The sequence below is a fragment of the Cryptosporidium bovis genome, assembly GCF_009768925.1.
Source record: "Cryptosporidium bovis isolate 45015 chromosome Unknown contig_4, whole genome shotgun sequence".
NCBI classification, from domain to species: domain Eukaryota; phylum Apicomplexa; class Conoidasida; order Eucoccidiorida; family Cryptosporidiidae; genus Cryptosporidium; species Cryptosporidium bovis.
This window is the reverse complement of record NW_027125050.1, coordinates 12,096-30,454: the sequence shown is the minus strand read 5'-3', so window position 1 is coordinate 30,454 and position 18,359 is coordinate 12,096. Positions and strand designations below refer to the sequence as shown.

Below are 18,359 nucleotides of genomic sequence, written 5' to 3'. Positions count from 1 at the left end.
TTAGGTAAGTTGAACTAATTTATTGTAATCATTATTGACAACTTGTTTATTGGTCAAAGTGAACAATATACAGATAACTCAAACCATTGTTTTATCAATTCGCATAATATATTCGGGAGCTTCTTGTAATCTTGAATAATTGAGTAGTACTGGAAGGGAAAATTATCTAAATAGGGTTTTACAGTCATATTACCATCATCATCTTTTGTCACTGACTTCATGTCAAATATTGAACTTGTATTATTATCATTATTGTCGATAATAATCAATACAGGTATACATTTTTTTTGTATTGAATAATTTATACAACTATTTACCTTGTTTTTATTAAATCTGCCATCTGTTATTATTATTATCAATTGATGATATACCTTACTCTCAAAATTATCGCAGTAACTATACAACAAATCTGTTGAATACCTCAAGACATTTGGTATACTATTTTGGTGCGAATCTTTTGATTCTTCTTCAAAATTTATATATTTGAGTAAATTCACCGCATCCTTATTACTTATTTGATTCGTCATACTTATTAATTGTTTTATGTTATTCCCTGTAAATGAGCATACACCGAAGTTACCTGCTTCTACTTTTTGCAATGATTGTATTATCATAAATAATGATTGCAGTGCCATATACTCGTTTTTTGTTATACTCATACTATGCGAATTATCTATACACATTAATATATTAAATTCCCTTTTACTGGGTTTAGATCTTCTCAGCCAAATCCTATCCTTTCTATATTCAGACGCTATGTATCCTATAACTTTTTTCATTGATAACTTTTTGCCTGTTTTGTAACTACCCTCCATCTTTCCTCTTATTGTAGGTTCAAGTATTATTCTTAACTGATTTGTTAATACATTAACCATTGGCGATATTTCATTTTGTATGTCATTCCACATATTAATGTAATCTTTCGTACTCTTTTCAAATAATTGGTCTTTTCCTACACTACCATCATTTTCATCATCAACGTTAGGTTCCATCATACTGTGACTTTCGCTTACTGCTTGAGGATTTTGATAAATATCAGAGCTGTCATGTAAATCATTGCCTTTAGAACTCAAATTACCATCTTCAATCTCATTCTTTTCGATCTTATCGCCTCTTATCTTCCTCTTTATGTGTTCATATTCTCCCGATCTATCTTTTTTGTTTTTTAATTCGCTCATTCTACAACTATTATCCTCATCTTTGACATCCAGTTCATGCTCGTCCTTTCTTGCATATTCGTTCTCATCTACAACCTCCTCCTTCACATGCCCTTGTTCACTGTTATCTTCACTTATTTTATCATAATTGTCCAAATCAACGTTATCGTCATTTTGACCACATTCATTCTCATTAAGCATTGAAGTCGTAACCATATCATCGTTATTCTCATCATTCAATTTTGTATTGCCGTCTAATTTATATGTACGATCATTTTCATCAATGTTTCTGTTATATTCATTATCACTGCTCTCCAATAATATTTCTTTTATTTTCTCAAATATATTGCTTCTCTTATCCTCATTTGGTAACAACGGATTGTCATTTGTCATGCTTTCTTCAGTCTTCTTTTCGTCTTCTACATCGTCAGATTTAGGCTTGTTATCTTCTCCAATGCTAAATTCTTCATTGCTTTCATTATTATCACCTATTCCTTTACCTTCTTTTTCATTAGTTTTGCATTCTTTATTACCGTCGGTTTCAATTCGCTCCTCTTTCTCAGCATCATCATCAATTCCGGTCTCGTTATTATCACATACGCTGTTTTCCCCCTTCCCACCTTCAATTTCATCCTTCATACTACTGCTATTCGAACATTTATACTTTTCCATATTGTTTTTCTCACTTTCTTCTTGTTCACTTTCTTGTTTTAAATCATCAATATTATCAATTTCATCACCACTATTACTATTTTCAGATGGCTCGTTGCTGTAACGTTCGTCATCATCCTTCCAAACCTCTCCCTGAGCCTGATCAAACTCCTCCTCCTCTTCGTCATCTATTTCAAAATCATTTGTCATTTCACCGTCATTTTCATTTCGAGTATTCTCATCATCACACTCACCCTCTTCCTGAAAGTTAATGTTGCTTGCTTCATACTCGAACACATTTTCCGTATCACTGTTATTCATTTCATTTATTTCACTGCTGTTATCCTCGTTATTATTTTCATTCTCGTGATTTTTGTTTTCTATGTTTTCCTCATTGTTACCACTATTTCTATCGTCAGTATTTGGTATCATATCTCTTTCACCGTCATTCATTTTATTCTTTTCTTTAGTTTCAATATTATCATTCTTTTCGCGACTGTCCTCATCACTATCACTACTTTGATTCTTGTCTGCATCCTCTATTTTTGAATTCTCATTCTTTAAGTCAATATCGTCGAATACTCTGTCAATGTCATCACCCTCCTTTTCCTCATCGTTGTCATCATTTTCATTATAATCTTCATGTTTCGAATCAAAGTTTAATTCGGTATCTACTGCATTATTGTTGTCTTTATCTACATCAACATCATCTTCATTATCCTTTTTCTCATTACTTAACCCCTCTAACAAAGTATCATCATCCAGTTCATTCGATATATCTTTATTTTTAACATCATTCTCCTCTTTGCTTTTGTCTCCAAATCCACATCCTCCTTTCCAATCTATATTCTCTCCTATCCCTAAATTATCATCATTTTTTTCCTCTTCTTCCTTCTTTTCAGAAATGTTAAAGAAGTTATTTTCTAATAACAAATATATTGCCTTGATGTAATTCAACGTATCGTTTGACAACATTAACAATTGATCATATTCATCCTTTATTGACAATTCGTAATTTTCTAACCTTTCTTTTATTCCATCACCATTTAACGTTATCCTTATTCTATTTATCATTTTATCACCTATTTTTTCACTAAAAATCCTGTCTAAAATTGAATTATATGATTCTCTCACATTGTAAGTCAAATCACCACAATAATGATAATCAACCTCATTAACATCTTCTTTGCCACTAACAAATAATCTCAATTCACTAATTAAATTGCTATCTTTGTAGTGTTCAATGGTATTTAATTCATATAATTTTGTATTCAACACCTTGTTTTTTATTTCAAATACTACAGAACTCACACAACTATTAAATTCATCATTAAAAACTAACATATCATCCAAAAAGTCGCAATCGAATATAATATAGTCATGATTACCAAATATAAACAATAAGTTTTTTAATTTATTCACCAAAATATTTACCTTTTCTATCTCAAGCATTTTATCACCAATGTTAATCTCATTATTAAGTAACAATACATTCGCCTCCTTTAATTTGTTGTACATTACCAACAATGAATCCACGTATTCAACAATATAAGCCTTTTTCATCATTACCTTATCCATTTTTATGTATAAATCACTATTTTTGTCATTATTAGCACCAGTAAATATGTAACTATGAATATTATACACTTCTGCTTTATTAATATTATATTTATCATTGCTTTCTATTAATTTATGCAGAAATGTATTCCCTATTGATAACAGCTTTTTGTAATTTATTAGCGAATTATTTATACTTTGAATATTATAGTAATTTTTTTCTTCATTTTCCTTTATTTTATCCAATATTATAAAACACTCACTTATAATTAATGTAATGTCATTGCAACTATCATAATGGCATTTTATAATACTCAAATAGTGTTCCAAGTTATTATAATATAATTCATTTAAACTATGAATGCTTTTCAAACTACTTATACCATTATGTATAGCGGTGTCTATCAAGGTTAAATAACGTCTTTGTTTGTACATTTTGCTCTTGTTACCGTCATCATCTGATAATTCCTTTATTATGTAATTAATGTGATTATCTTCCTTCACATAATCAGATAATTTTGGATACAAGTATGCCAAATTCCCTTTATTATCCAATAATTCATTTACGGTTGTAGTTAACTTTCCATCATAATTATTCAACAGTCTTTTTAGTTGTCTTTGTATTGATATTATGTTCTTTTTTATCTTTATGTAATCTTTCATATCCCATAACGACAACTTTATTATATCTTTTATTTCCTTTACCACATTTTTTATTTCAATTGTGTTTCTAATCAATATCTTCTTATATATGATATCGTAAATACATGTTATTGTTTTAAGTACATTGCGAAGTTTCTTAATTTTATCATCATTATTATCCTGTTTTATTAATTCATATAAATATTTAATAAACAATAAACGTATTGGAAATTCACCCACTGTTGAGTGCTTCAAGTACCCAACTAATGTATTATATATCATTACATAATTAAAATCATTATAATTGGTTATTTTAGATATCAGTATAAGTATATCTCCGAATGAAAAACAAGACTTGTAGTTATATTTTTTATATATCTTACACAGTATATTTAACCATGAATTTATCTGCAGCTTTCTTAACTCGTAAATCGCATTTTTAGTATATTCTATATATTCAGATAGTACCCTATTGTCTATATTTATATTTATATTCACACCCTCTTTTATATATTCATTCCATTTTATTAATCTTTGCAATAATATATCTAAATAGCATATCAAATCGTTAATATTCAATTGATTTATATTAATTTCCAATACTTTATTCACAATGTCTTTTATTAATATCAATAATGGTTGATCACAATACTCTAATAGTAAATTATTAACATTATTTGTGATTTCATCCAGTTTATCTATTAATTTTATTTTATTTATTAACAATCTAATATTTACCGATTCACTCAATTTTATATATTCACTATTATTAAAAATATGGTTATAGTAATCATTTTCCATGTGTATTCTCATATGATTATTATTTAAGTCACTGCTATTGTTTACATGTTTATTTAAATAAAACAACACAAACTTCCATATATAGATATCTAGGTGATCATTGTTATAATATTTATTATAAAGTAAATATTCCATATATTCATTTTTACATGTAAACTTTAGTATTACCACATCTAATAATCTCATACATATGTATCTTATATTATAGTATTTTTTGTTGCTTTCATTGTCTTTTAATATTTTATTTATTGTATCAAATTCCTCTAGTATGTTGTTGTCTTTTATAAATCTTTCTATATTATCATTCCTATATATTAACGACTCACTAACGTTTTCAAACACCTCGGTGACATTATTATTACTATCTTTGCCATCATTTTTATTATTGTACTCGAACAACTTGTTATATTGATCATATTTCTGCATAAAGTCATTATTGTATTCAAGTATATATTCGCCTATATCCATTATTAGATTCCACAACTTGATGGGAATATTATCATTACCATTATTATTATACCTTATGAATCCCAAATAATTATTAAGCTCATAACTATTTAAAGCCAAACTTAGTTTGTTCAAATTATCATTTTTATCATATCCATTGAAGTCTATATTAATGTTATTATCAATAACATTATCAAAAACTGGCTTTTTCAATATATCGCTTTCAATACTATATTTCATATATACATATGTCGAATATACCAATGAGTTCAACAAAAATATTATTGGATTCACAATATCATTATATAAATACTTAATATGACCATCAAAAAACTTACTATAATTTTTGTATATTACATTTTGTACTAATATTACCATATCTTCATATAATCTTATCATAATCATTTTGGCATCTGGCATACTCATGTTACTAGTGCTCAAAACAATTTTGCTACTTAATTGCTTGATTAATTCATTGTCCAATAATAATTGCAGTATATCTTTTACTGTCTCTTTTATATAAAAAATATCACCGACACTTTTATTCAATTCATTTACTTTTTTATTTCTAATTATATGTATTTCATCCACATTGTTCCCATTATCATCGGTATTACTACCAATATCATCTTTATAATCGTCATGGTGATGATAATAATTACATTTGTGCCAATTTACTTCATTTTTTATATATTCCTGACCATTCTTTATCTTTTTATTATACACTTCATATACAACATTTTCATCTATATATAATAAATTCCTATAGTAATAATAAGTTGGTAAATTCAGATTTACTATACACGTCTTCAATAATATGTTCGACAATTGAATTGTATTCTCATTCACATTAGGAAGTATTTTGTTTTCCAGTATCTGAATAATATAATCAAAATAATCTAAAAACAAGCCATTTACACTATTAGATTCATTATTTTTAGTTAAACTATTCTTTATATTACCAATGTCATCTATTAGGTTCAAATCCAAATCATCGTCCAATTGGTTTCCTTCTACATACAACTTCTTGTACAATGTATTTACTATTCTATTTACAATATTTTCCGCTGTTTTCCCGTAATCTGCTTGTATATTTTTAATATAGTGCAAATAATCAAATATGTTGTACAGCTGTATTCTTAGTATGACAAATGCATCTCTTTTTAGCGTAATATTGATTTCATCATCCCCCAGCTCTATTAATTGGTTATCCAATAAATAACGCATATTAGAATATTCTTTGTTTATTTTATTCACATCTCTAAATTTGATATTGACAAATTTACTGTATATATTATTTAAAAATAATATTAATAATGAATTATTATTGTCATACCTTATCAACAACTTAATTAAAAACTCGTTTTTAATTGAATGATCATGATTACCATCAGCATTCATTTCTTTGTCATCTAAAACAATATTTTCTTTTATATTCTTTAGCAAAATCCTTTTGTCCAACATTTCTTTACTTAACTTGATTGAATCTTCCACATAACTGTATTTTGTTTTGATATTTAGTAAATAATAATAAGTAATATTTGCCTGATTTGTGTTTATTCTATCCATACTTACTGTTTCATTGTTATTGTTATATGAAATATATTTTTTATACAGTTCAAATGAATCGTATACTGATATTATATTAACTGCTTCTGACAGTATAAATAAGTAACTGTCACTTAAATTACCACTTATTCTGCAATTAGTATACAGTTCGTACATATAATTTACATAATATATTAATTTATTATAATATTGGCTTTTATCACTGCCTTCTTTATTTACTCTGACTATCAGCTTGTCAATAACATATATTACATATTTAATATGTAAATAATAGTCCATATTAATGTCTAAACTAGTTTTATCACAACTGATATCATTAAAGATAGAACGACTACTATCCTTTATTTCACTTATATCACTGTTTAAGCTATTTGCTTGATCCAATACTTTATCCCACTTATGACTATTTATGTTGGTGTCATAAACATAGTCGAAAAATTCTAAATTACATAATCTAATGTGTGTGAAATATCTTAATATATCGTTAATTTTGACACCTTTGTTCAAAAAACAATATATTGTATTAATAATTTCCTTTTTGTTAACTGTTTTTTCCTGCAACACTAAATTGTTGTAATTTATTATTATACCATCACCTACGTAATTATTCGGATCATATATTGTCTTTATATATGTACAATTTTTTGGTATTATTTTCACCATCTTTTCGTCACTATCTGTGATCATTTTTAGATCATTTATTTTATCATATCCTATATCCTTTAGTTTAAGCAACAATATATTTATTGTATCAATATATACACTCTTATTTATTAACTTGCTAAATATATCCAACATTATTTTTGGTGTTGTTTTAACTTTAGTATCTTCGTTCAAAACCAAAACATTGTATATCAGCAATTCAATTAATTCCAATATATTTAAATATTTCTCAAATAGTTTAACATTATTATCCTTTATACCTGTTAATATCGTCTTTAATATATCAATCACCACTCTTTTAATATAATCAACATTAAAGTAATTAGAATAATGTATTAATTTATTGTATAATTCCTTTTCTATATTATTTGGAGCAACAATATTAAAATTGTCAGTACTAATAATGCTATTAAAATATCTTTTTAACGAGTATTCAAAGTACTCTTGGCTCTTATTTTCGTCAATACAATCTCTTATATTCAAACTGTAAATAAATATGTTGCTATTTTTAATAATTTTTTCCAATAAATCAGTTACATTTATTAGAATTAATGGATTTAGAGATAATTTGTATATTAAATACAATAATTTATTGTATTTTTCGTCATAATTGTCTATTATTGGCATATTTTTTAATATATCAATAATGTCACTATCTAATAATATAAAATCACCACCATATTTTATACCATATACACTTGATATTGTACCTATTATAGACTTTAAATATATGTTATAAATACTATCATTATTATCTATCAGTTCAATAGTACTTAAAAAAACAACGTTCTCCTCGATATTGCGTTCACTTAGAAATTCTTTCATATATAATGAAAATATGCTATTAATATTTAAAATCATATTGATATCATCATTAGTCTTGTATTTATTCACTTCCATTAATAGTAATATTAATATGTAATAATTCTCTTTCATATGGTCATATTTAATAATATTTTTGTCTTTATATATTTCACTAATTAAGTTATTATCGCTGCCATTATTCAACATATTATAATCTAAACAACACAAAAAATCACCAGCATCTGACACTAGTTCTATTTTTCCATAGTCATTATAAATTATATCAAACAAATCTAAATAAAATCGGAATAATTTACCACCTTTGTTCTCAATCAACCCATATTGTTCAAATAACCCAATTAATGATTTTTTTATTATATGTTCGCCACTCTTATTGGTGATACCTATTATTATTGAATTGAGTAATATGTTATTCATCCAACCAATAAATAGTGTTTTTTTGTCTATAATATCAATAACATGTTCATTATAAGTATTGTTGTTCTCAGCTTCGTCTTTCAATAATGACAATATCATTTTGTTTAAACATGTGCATTCATTTTTGTTAATATTACTACTCAAATGTATAATTTGCTTGATATAATTATTCATGCCATATAATAATATACTTACTAACATTATTATTTCAAGTAGTTTATTGTTAGTATTGCTATTATTTATTTTTGATTTGTATCTAATATAGTCCATTACAAAACGGTTATAACATTTACATTCATATATTATGTGATTTAGTACTCTATTTATGCATATTTTGCAATTAAAATTATCATCCAATTTGCACAACGTATAATCTAAATATGTTTTCAAATAAGATTTAAATCTATAATTACCGTTTTCCTTCAACTCCATTTGACTTTCACCATCATACTTATTGTTTTTTTGAAACTCAAAGTCAACAAATATCTCAATGCAACGATTCACTAATGCGTTACTTATATAATTGTTGTGTATACTGTTGTTATTTATTAAAAACAAACGAAATCTTCTGTTTCTTTTTATATATTCAGGTGTACCCGATTCTATTATAAATAAATCGTTTTCCCTATCTTCCAATAGTGAATTCAATCTATCCAATAACGCAGATGAACAGTTATTTATGTTGTTTATTATCAACCATTCGCCTTTTTTTATCGAGTTTATTATTGTTGAGTATATATATTGAAAATTTGGTCCAGTTTTATCCTTGTTTTTGTTATCAATATTAATATCGTAAATTTCTTTTAATACTTTCAATCTATTTCTTATTTCTTTGATTATACTTTTGTTTTCAGCACTATCAAACATGTTAATATATTTATTCACATGGTCATAATAATTTCCATTATATTCGACGTTATTTTCTATTATTTTACTTTGCAACTTTTTCATTTTTAATCTATTCATTAGTGAAACATTAATGTCATTATTGTCCATCATTTTTAATGACAATATTAATTCATTTATCTCATTTAATATTACTGTGTTATCATATTGTTGGTAATTACCTATTAAATCATTTGCATCTAGGGAGAATAATATATTCACTACATTTACTTTAATATCTTCAAATAAATGTTTTGAGATTAACTTTATGTATTTAACCATTAATTCCATATCATTATTATTATTACAGGTTAAGATTAAATTTTCTCCCAAAATTATACCCTCTGTAATTGTGTATATACATTTCTTTTCCTTTAATGGTATTATATTTATGTCCATCAATACACTATTATCGCCCTCATTGTTGTTAAATATTATACCATTCCTGCTAGTGTTACTGTCGTAATATTGGCATAAAGCAATATTGTCTTTTAAGTAATCTAAGAATGTTTTATCTTTGTTTAACATTAGTATGTTATCTTCAATACTAGATAATATTTTTTCATCTTTCTTCCGTTCAATGTTTAAATAATTATTTAATCTATCTAATATCAAATTGTTTATTTCACTATAGTCTTGTTTATTTCTTATTCTGGACAAATATACGCTCTCAAATGAATTATATAATATGTTTACTATTAATGTTTCACTGTTATCACAATTCTCGCTTGTTGCCTTATTTTCGATTCTTGTACTTAAATTTAACTGAATGAATCTAAATAGTCTTATAACATCTCTTAAATTCCATTCCCAACAAGTGTTATCATTAAAAACCCTATTATTACTCAATGACTGTATCTCCCTAGTTATTTCTATACACAGATTTATTATCACTTTTGTTATATAACTATTATTACCAAACAAATGATTGCAAATAATATAATAGTCATCCACATTTAACCTATTTATATTGATTTTGACAAAACGATTTAAAAAACTTTGTGGTAATCCCTTTCTTCCACTGTTTCCCGTTTTAACTGGATTTTGAGTTGCAAATATACGAAAATTCTCATGACATATTATCGTCTGACCTATCTCTGGTATATATATGTTTCTTCTATGGTCCATTATACTATTTAACCCTTCCAATATTTGTTGTGTTGCCAAATTTAATTCATCCAATATTACCCAATCACCATTTTTCATTGCATATAATAATATGCCATCCATCCAATTAATCAATTTGTTTTTATTTTCACTGTCTTTATCACCATTGGTTCTACTTATCGGCACCTCACAACCAAATAAATCAGAAAAATCAGTTTGCTCACTCATATTTATCCTATGTAGATTAACTCCAACAATTTTAGACAATGTTAGTATAATTGCAGTTTTACCTATACCTGGAGATCCTTGCAATAATATCGGTTTCAATATACTCATTGAGCGTATAATACTTGACATATTTCTTAATGTTGTTTCTGATTCAAATGTAAAATTTAACTTATTATCTTTATTTATGTTTATTGTATTCCTCTTAACGTAAAAAGGACCGAGCTCTATGGTATTACTTTCGTTGTTAATCAATAGTATTTCATTGTAACTGGTATTATTTTCAATGTCATTTACCGAAACTGTTTCCCCACTTCTCATCCAATTTAAACCATTCTTTTTTACAAATCTATTTGTCAATAAATTTTGTACTAAATTACGTATTTTGTTATCACTCAAATTTGGGTATGCCAATAGTATCAGTATTATATTTATCAGTCTCATATTATATTCCAAATATATACTGGTAGTGTTACTTGTATTTGGGCACTCGTCTTGATGGTTGCTTAAATCACCACATATCCCATCCATTATTAACATATTTGCTCCTTGTATTATTAATTCGCTTATTATCAGAACTTCCAATATTAAATTATAGTCTATGTTACCAATATTTATGTAATTTTCTATCTGGGTCCTTATTTTTTTGTAATAATCAAATATATTTTCGTAATTATTATTTATAAAATCACACCATGATAATATGTCTCTTATCGTAAATTCACTTATCTCGCTATTTTCGTAGTAATTGTTAAGGTTAATATAAATGTTTACCTTATTATCTATTAATGGCTTAAAATAGTAATCTTCATCCTTAAACCTGTCTTTACTTACTTCAAGTATACTATCTCTTTTTATGTCATTTTCATATAATATTGAAAACATTACCAAACATTCTGACAATTTCTCTACCAACTCCTTATTCTCCACATTGTCTACTAGTTTTGTTGTTCTTTTAATAACTAATCTTTTAATATCGTATCTTAATTTGTATATTGATAAAGACGGAATAAATATCTCATTAAATCTATTTCTTAATGCTGGTGATAACTCTCTTTTTCCATAATCACCACTTGGATTCATTGTTGCAAATATTCTGAAGTCCCTGTGCGATTTTATTATAGTATCTTCTTCTTCTCCAGATCCCTTTTCTGTTAGATGTATTATTCTTGTATGACTACTCCCGTTTAGACCTCCCCCAGCCTTATTGTCTTCCAACAAAGAATTCAATCTTTCTATTACTGAATCATCACATAAATTTATTTCGTCCAGTAACACATAGTTTCCACTTTTCATTGCTTTTATTATTGGACCATCCTGCCACTCAAACAATCCTTTGTTATTATCAACATTAGCTATATATGCCTTTATCTCGTCCTTCATTTTGTTGATTAATATTCTCAATTCAGAACTTTTAATATTCTCATCATTATTTATGCCCAATGTTACTAAATAACTCATTAATTTATTTATTTCGCCATCGAAAGTCTCCAAATAACTTTTACAATTGTTTTCTTTACTATTGCCATTTATTGCTTTTATTACATTTGATACTCTCTCAAAAGTTTCATTCTTAATGCCAATGTCTACATTTGATATATTATTTAATTCAATAGTAAAATTGTTTAATTCCTGATTTAATCTCAATATCTTACTTCTTATTGGTCTTAATGATCCTAACATGTCGGATGCTTCTATTTGTTGGTGGCAATTTACAATATACAACTGTTTACCGTACAATGTAGATAATAATTGAAATATACTCGTTTTACCACATCCAGTAGATCCAACTAAAAGCACTGGTTCATCATAAACAATACAATCATTTACCAATGTTACCATTCTCTTAAACGAATCAGTTAGAATGTAGTCGCTATTGTTATTTATTAATTCGTTCAGTGATAGTTTTGTACTACTTTCACTCCTAAATATATTGTCTTTTCTTCTTTTTTTTATATTACCTGTTCCAATACCTTCCTCTTTGTTTAACTCATTTTCTCCTCTGTTATTTACATAATTGTCGATAAACAAGGTGCTGTAATTAATAATGTCATCTGCATCTTTTATGTCAGTAGGTTTACATATATTTAATAATATTTGAGCCAATTTTAATTTTTCACTCTGCTCCCTTACTCTCTCACCAATTACATAAAAGCCTGTTATTACCAAACTATTCTTATCCAGTACATTATTATTAATACACATTAATCTGTTCCCCCATCTTAACATATCTCTTACTGTAATAAAACCGTAATCTCCTGAAAACATTTGAGAACTTGATCTATGTCTTCTAAGTTCTGTATACACCTTAACCATAAGTTGTGAGTATGAATTTGGTATTTTGCATCTTTTTGAGATAATAGTCTCTAATTCTTTACAAGGTATCTCATCAAAGTAAATCTCAATAAATCTATTCCTAAATGCCTGTGAAAGCAACTTTCTACCACCATAAATACCACCTGCTGGATTCTGCGTTGCGAATAATTGAAAGTCATCGTGAGCTTTTATAACCTCGCCTGTTTCTGGTATATAAAGCTCTCTATTACCATCTAATAGTCTGTTTAAAGATTCTAGAACTTCACTTGGTGCTAAATTAAGCTCATCTAATACCAGCCAATAGCCATTTCTAATAGAATTAATCAATGGACCTTCCACAAATTCTAACTCACCTTGACTGTTCGGAATATATCTACCAAAATATTCTTCTATATCCGTATGCTCATGATTATTTATACGCACAAATTTGTGGTTCGTTAATTCTGATATGTATTTAATTAATGATGTTTTACCTGTTGACGTCTCACCTTCAATCAATATTGCGTTTCTTGAACCTGATAGTATTCTTAGTATCATATTCATATTATTTAATACATATGGTGTTAATATATAATCGTTGTTTATATTATCACTCAATCTAAAGTTGTTTCTGTTATCGTTCCCAATACTCACTATATAACTATTTATAAGTAGGTATTTCTCATTCACTACTTCATTGTTCAACGCTTTCGGTGCTGAAAATAATATATAGTTATCCAATCTTTCATCATTACTCTTGATACTTTTAAAATGATTAATGTTAAGCATTCTTTTTGTAATCGCATCAACTTTTCTGTGTGACTCATTTGTTAGTGGTGTTGCAAAACTCATCATGATACCATTATACATTATTTCTAGTATATCCATTTTTAATATGTTATTTTGTATTATACTATCGCCACTCTTTATTTCCTTTTCATTGTTCACTGTTTCGATTATTTTAATTTTACTTTGATTTTTTCTCCAATTGTTTTGTAACAACAAAAGTTCCCTTATGTAATTTAAACAATTAGTGAATGTTCTGAGTGAGTAGTTTGGTACTCCGTGGCCATTTCCCTCCACTCCTATAGTTATCTCGTTTGAATTACCTAGTCTCTTTAATTCCAAATATATGTCCACCAACAATGACACATTAATTTTGTTAGTCAGTAACACATCTCTTAAACTGTTATATACAATATCCTCCAAATCTTTTTTCTCCAATAACTCGTCTACAAAGTACTCCGTGTAAAGTGATCTTATTAGTTGTGGTAATTCCTTTTTACCTGATGTTGTTTTTGTGTTTAGTAACAAAGTATCACTGCTATCACCACTTTTACTCTTGTTGATATTACATTCTATGGGTAAACTTGGTGGGTTCATGCACGAAAATAAACGAAATCTGGGATGTATTTTCAATTTTTCATTGCCTTTTTCAGGTATTAAAAAGTAGTCATTGTCTCCTCCATTCACAGTATTAATGCCTTTGTTGTTGTTATTGCTATTATTATTATCTATTATTTCCAAATCACTTGAATAGTTAAAGTTAATTATATTTTCATCCCCTCGGCTTAAAATGGGTATAAGTCTTTGTAATATATCTATGGAAGCCAAGTTAATTTCGTCAAATATTAACCAATGCCCTTCTTTTATTGACTTTAATAATATTCCATTCACGAATTCAAAGTGATGTTTATTATTACTCTCACTTGCAATTATTCTTTCATCACTTAGTTTAATTTGGCATCTGTGCTTAAATTCCTTCCAATATAATTTGAGCGTCCATTTATCCTCAATACTATTCACTGTCCTTTTCTTATGACTATTTCTTTCATTGCAATTATTATTGTTATTAATCAAATTAATATCACTATTATCGTTCTTTAGTATTTCATCAAGTCCAGATATTACTTTATCACATATTTTAATTAAGCTGTTGATAAAATTAGACCATTTTTTTTCTTTCAACAACAACAGTAAATAATTCAATATATTTTCATTTTTTCTCTTGCTTATATTGCTTTTTTCCAGAAGTAATACATAGTCATCATAAAGTGGTCTAACCTCTCTATACATGTTTATTGGTTTATATGAACCAATTATATCACTGCTTTCGGTTTGATCGTTGAAATTATAAACCATTAATTCGCAATAATCGTCATTTTTTAAATCAAATCCTGCCTCTTTCTTGTTTGTATTATTTCCAAATAACATATAGTGTAGTTGTTGTATAATTGTTGTTTTACCCGTGCCTGTGTCTCCAACAAGTAATATATTCTCCTTGTTGTATATAGAATTGATCATTTTATATATGATCCTCGAGTGTACTGTCGTAAAAGTGTAGTAACTAAACTTAGTTTTATCTCTCACATTAGATATTTTATCATTTTTATTATTCAAGGTAACATCTATATCTATATTTAACTCTTTATTTACAATATTAATTGTACTATTACGTTTGCTTGATATATCTTCATTGCCACTAAAGTGAACACTAAATTTGTTATTGTTAAGAAAATATTCAGACTCCTTGCTATTTATTCCAAAATAACTAGATATTTCTGTCTGTAGTTTGTTTCTATAGCTATTTAAAGATACATGATCCAAAAGCACACTACCAAATAAAAAAGACACTTTCATTCTATTTTTCTCACTCAAGTAGTTACTTTGAGAATTATTGTCATTAAAAAAACTTGAATTCTCAAATAATACTCTTGAAATGCTTGTGCAACCTTTAAAAAAGTCTTTGCATGATGGTTTTCTCGTGTTTAAATATTTATTGTAGTTAATACCAAAATGACTTTCGGAATCGTTCATAACATTAATTATATGCCGAAAACTGTTTAAAAGGTTGTCTTTAACGATACTCAAGTTGCTATAGTAAAGCTCAATTCCTTTCGTTAGTTCATTCATCGTAGGAGTTGGAATGATGCAATAGCTCCACTTATTCATATTCAATAGCTTAATTACATCATTGTTTACGTATTCATTATTACTTACACTGAAAAATGTATCTTTACATAATTCATATTTACTGTTGTCATTGTAGTAATCGTTTTTTGTTGTAATGCAACTTGAGAATATTCTAAAATTTGGGTGTATTTTAATTCTTTTATTTATATCAATTATTTCAAAGTAATTATCATTTATGGTTTCTGAAAAAACGCCGAAATTATTCTTACATACAAATATATCTCTGCTTATAACCTCACTTATTTCATTTAATTTAACTATAACATCCTTTGGTACATCTTGAATGTTTTCTATTAGTAACCAATCACCTCTAATTAAACACAAAGATAATATCCCATGCTCCCATTTAAATTCACCAGGCTTATCACCAACTACCCAATTTCCGAGTAATGACTTGCTATCCGTTGTGTTGTCCAAATAAAGCCTTATTATATTAAAGTTGTGATATTTATCGAAATATTTTTGCTTTATGTCATCTAGAACCGAATAGTATACTTGGAGTCCATTTGAAATGTTCTCTAAAAATATTAATGAATTACATGTTAAAATGCTGGAAATCACTATTCTGGTTATCTCATCTACCACTCGGTTGTTATAAATTTTTAAAATGCTATTACTTCCACCACTTTCTAAATCATAACTAGTGTTATTGCAACATAATCCCTTACTTAATAACAAATCAAATGAATCAAATACAGGCTTTTTAAATATAAAATATTGCAAATATATATCCAATAAATTACCTCCATTATCATCTTTTAATTTAACAAATTTACCTATTTGTACTTGTATTGAATATCTATTTAAACCATGTTCTTGGTACAATCTCAATCTACCATTTTCATTCAATTCCAGTAAATTAGAGTACAATCTCACAAATAAATATTTTATTGTGTTATTTTCGAATTTATTGATACCAATTACAAATTTTTCCATTATCTCAAACAGTAATTCGCTCCTTTTTAGGTAATTCCTAATTGGAGATATTTTTTCCCACAGTAGTATTGTTGTCATTAAGCACTTTGAATTATGTAATATTTCTTCTTTGCTACTGCTTTCTTTGTTTTCTATCAGCTTCAATACATTTTTCAATAGTAAATTCAATTCTTTGCTCCTACTTTCTTCCTCTAGCCAATAAGTCGCAAAGTAATTGTAGAAATAGGGCAGTTCAATTAATGTTGTAATTAAAAATAAATAATTGCATATATTCTTGTTTTTATTATGCTTGAAACCATACAATTTTTCATATTTTGGATCTATATTGTCTGCTAAGTTTATATTGTCTACAATATCAAATATTAATTCTGGAAAACTTTTAAGTACTATATCTGATATCTCGCTGTACAATGCAATTATCTTTAACGACAGTATTAAATCTTCTTTTACTGCATGTCCTATATTTGAATTCACCGATACATTCCTTTCTAATTCAACTAAAATGTCTGATAAATCGCTATCATACTTATATTCGTCACTTTTTACTGCTGATCTAATCTCATTTTCACGGTCCTTTATTTCCTTTATCAGTATTTTTGTTTTACCAACTAATTCATCAAATTCGCCTTTCATTTATATTGTTTATATTTAATTATGTCTTCTACTTTGTTACTAAGTCCTTAGTCGTTTAATGTTTTGGCACTGAAAGTACACAAATACCTACAACTTTTACTTATAATCCTAATTAAAATATGCATCAACTTTAATTATTTACAGAAGCCTGTTTGTGCATTCATAAGCCCTGATAAAAAACTCTACATATAATTTTCTCCCTAATGTTGATTATTTGTATTATTTAGTTGTATTTTAACGTTATTATTCAAATTAAAGCCGCTTTGAGAGATGTTATTCCAGTTAATCGTAACAGCAACTCCTTCAAATATTTTATTTTGCCTCCTGTCAAAACTTGACAGTTACAATCATTTACAAAAGTCCTATTTGCCCGCCGTTTTTCTCAGCCTCTAATTTTGCCGCATAAAAAGTGTATATATTCATTGTTAATATAAATTTTTAGCGCTAATGTAATTATTTTCAATAAATTAAATTATAACTATTATTATTTAATACGAGATTTTTAGTTCTTTGTAGAACAAGGTAAATATTGGTTTAATAAATAACAAACATTTGTTTTCCCGCTTATATTGATAC

General features: G+C 26.9%; 1 protein-coding gene across 1 annotated transcript; it reads right to left on the bottom strand.

The window, feature by feature from the left end:
- Window positions 1-53: 53 nt before the first annotated feature.
- On the bottom strand, window positions 54-17,783 carry FG379_002813 (uncharacterized protein; the record flags this gene model as incomplete). Its single annotated transcript, XM_067328503.1, has 1 exon — window positions 54-17,783. One exon carries the CDS (start codon window positions 17,781-17,783, stop codon window positions 54-56), a length of 17,730 nt encoding a protein of 5,909 aa, XP_067182001.1.
- Between the last annotated feature and the right edge of the window lie 576 nt (window positions 17,784-18,359).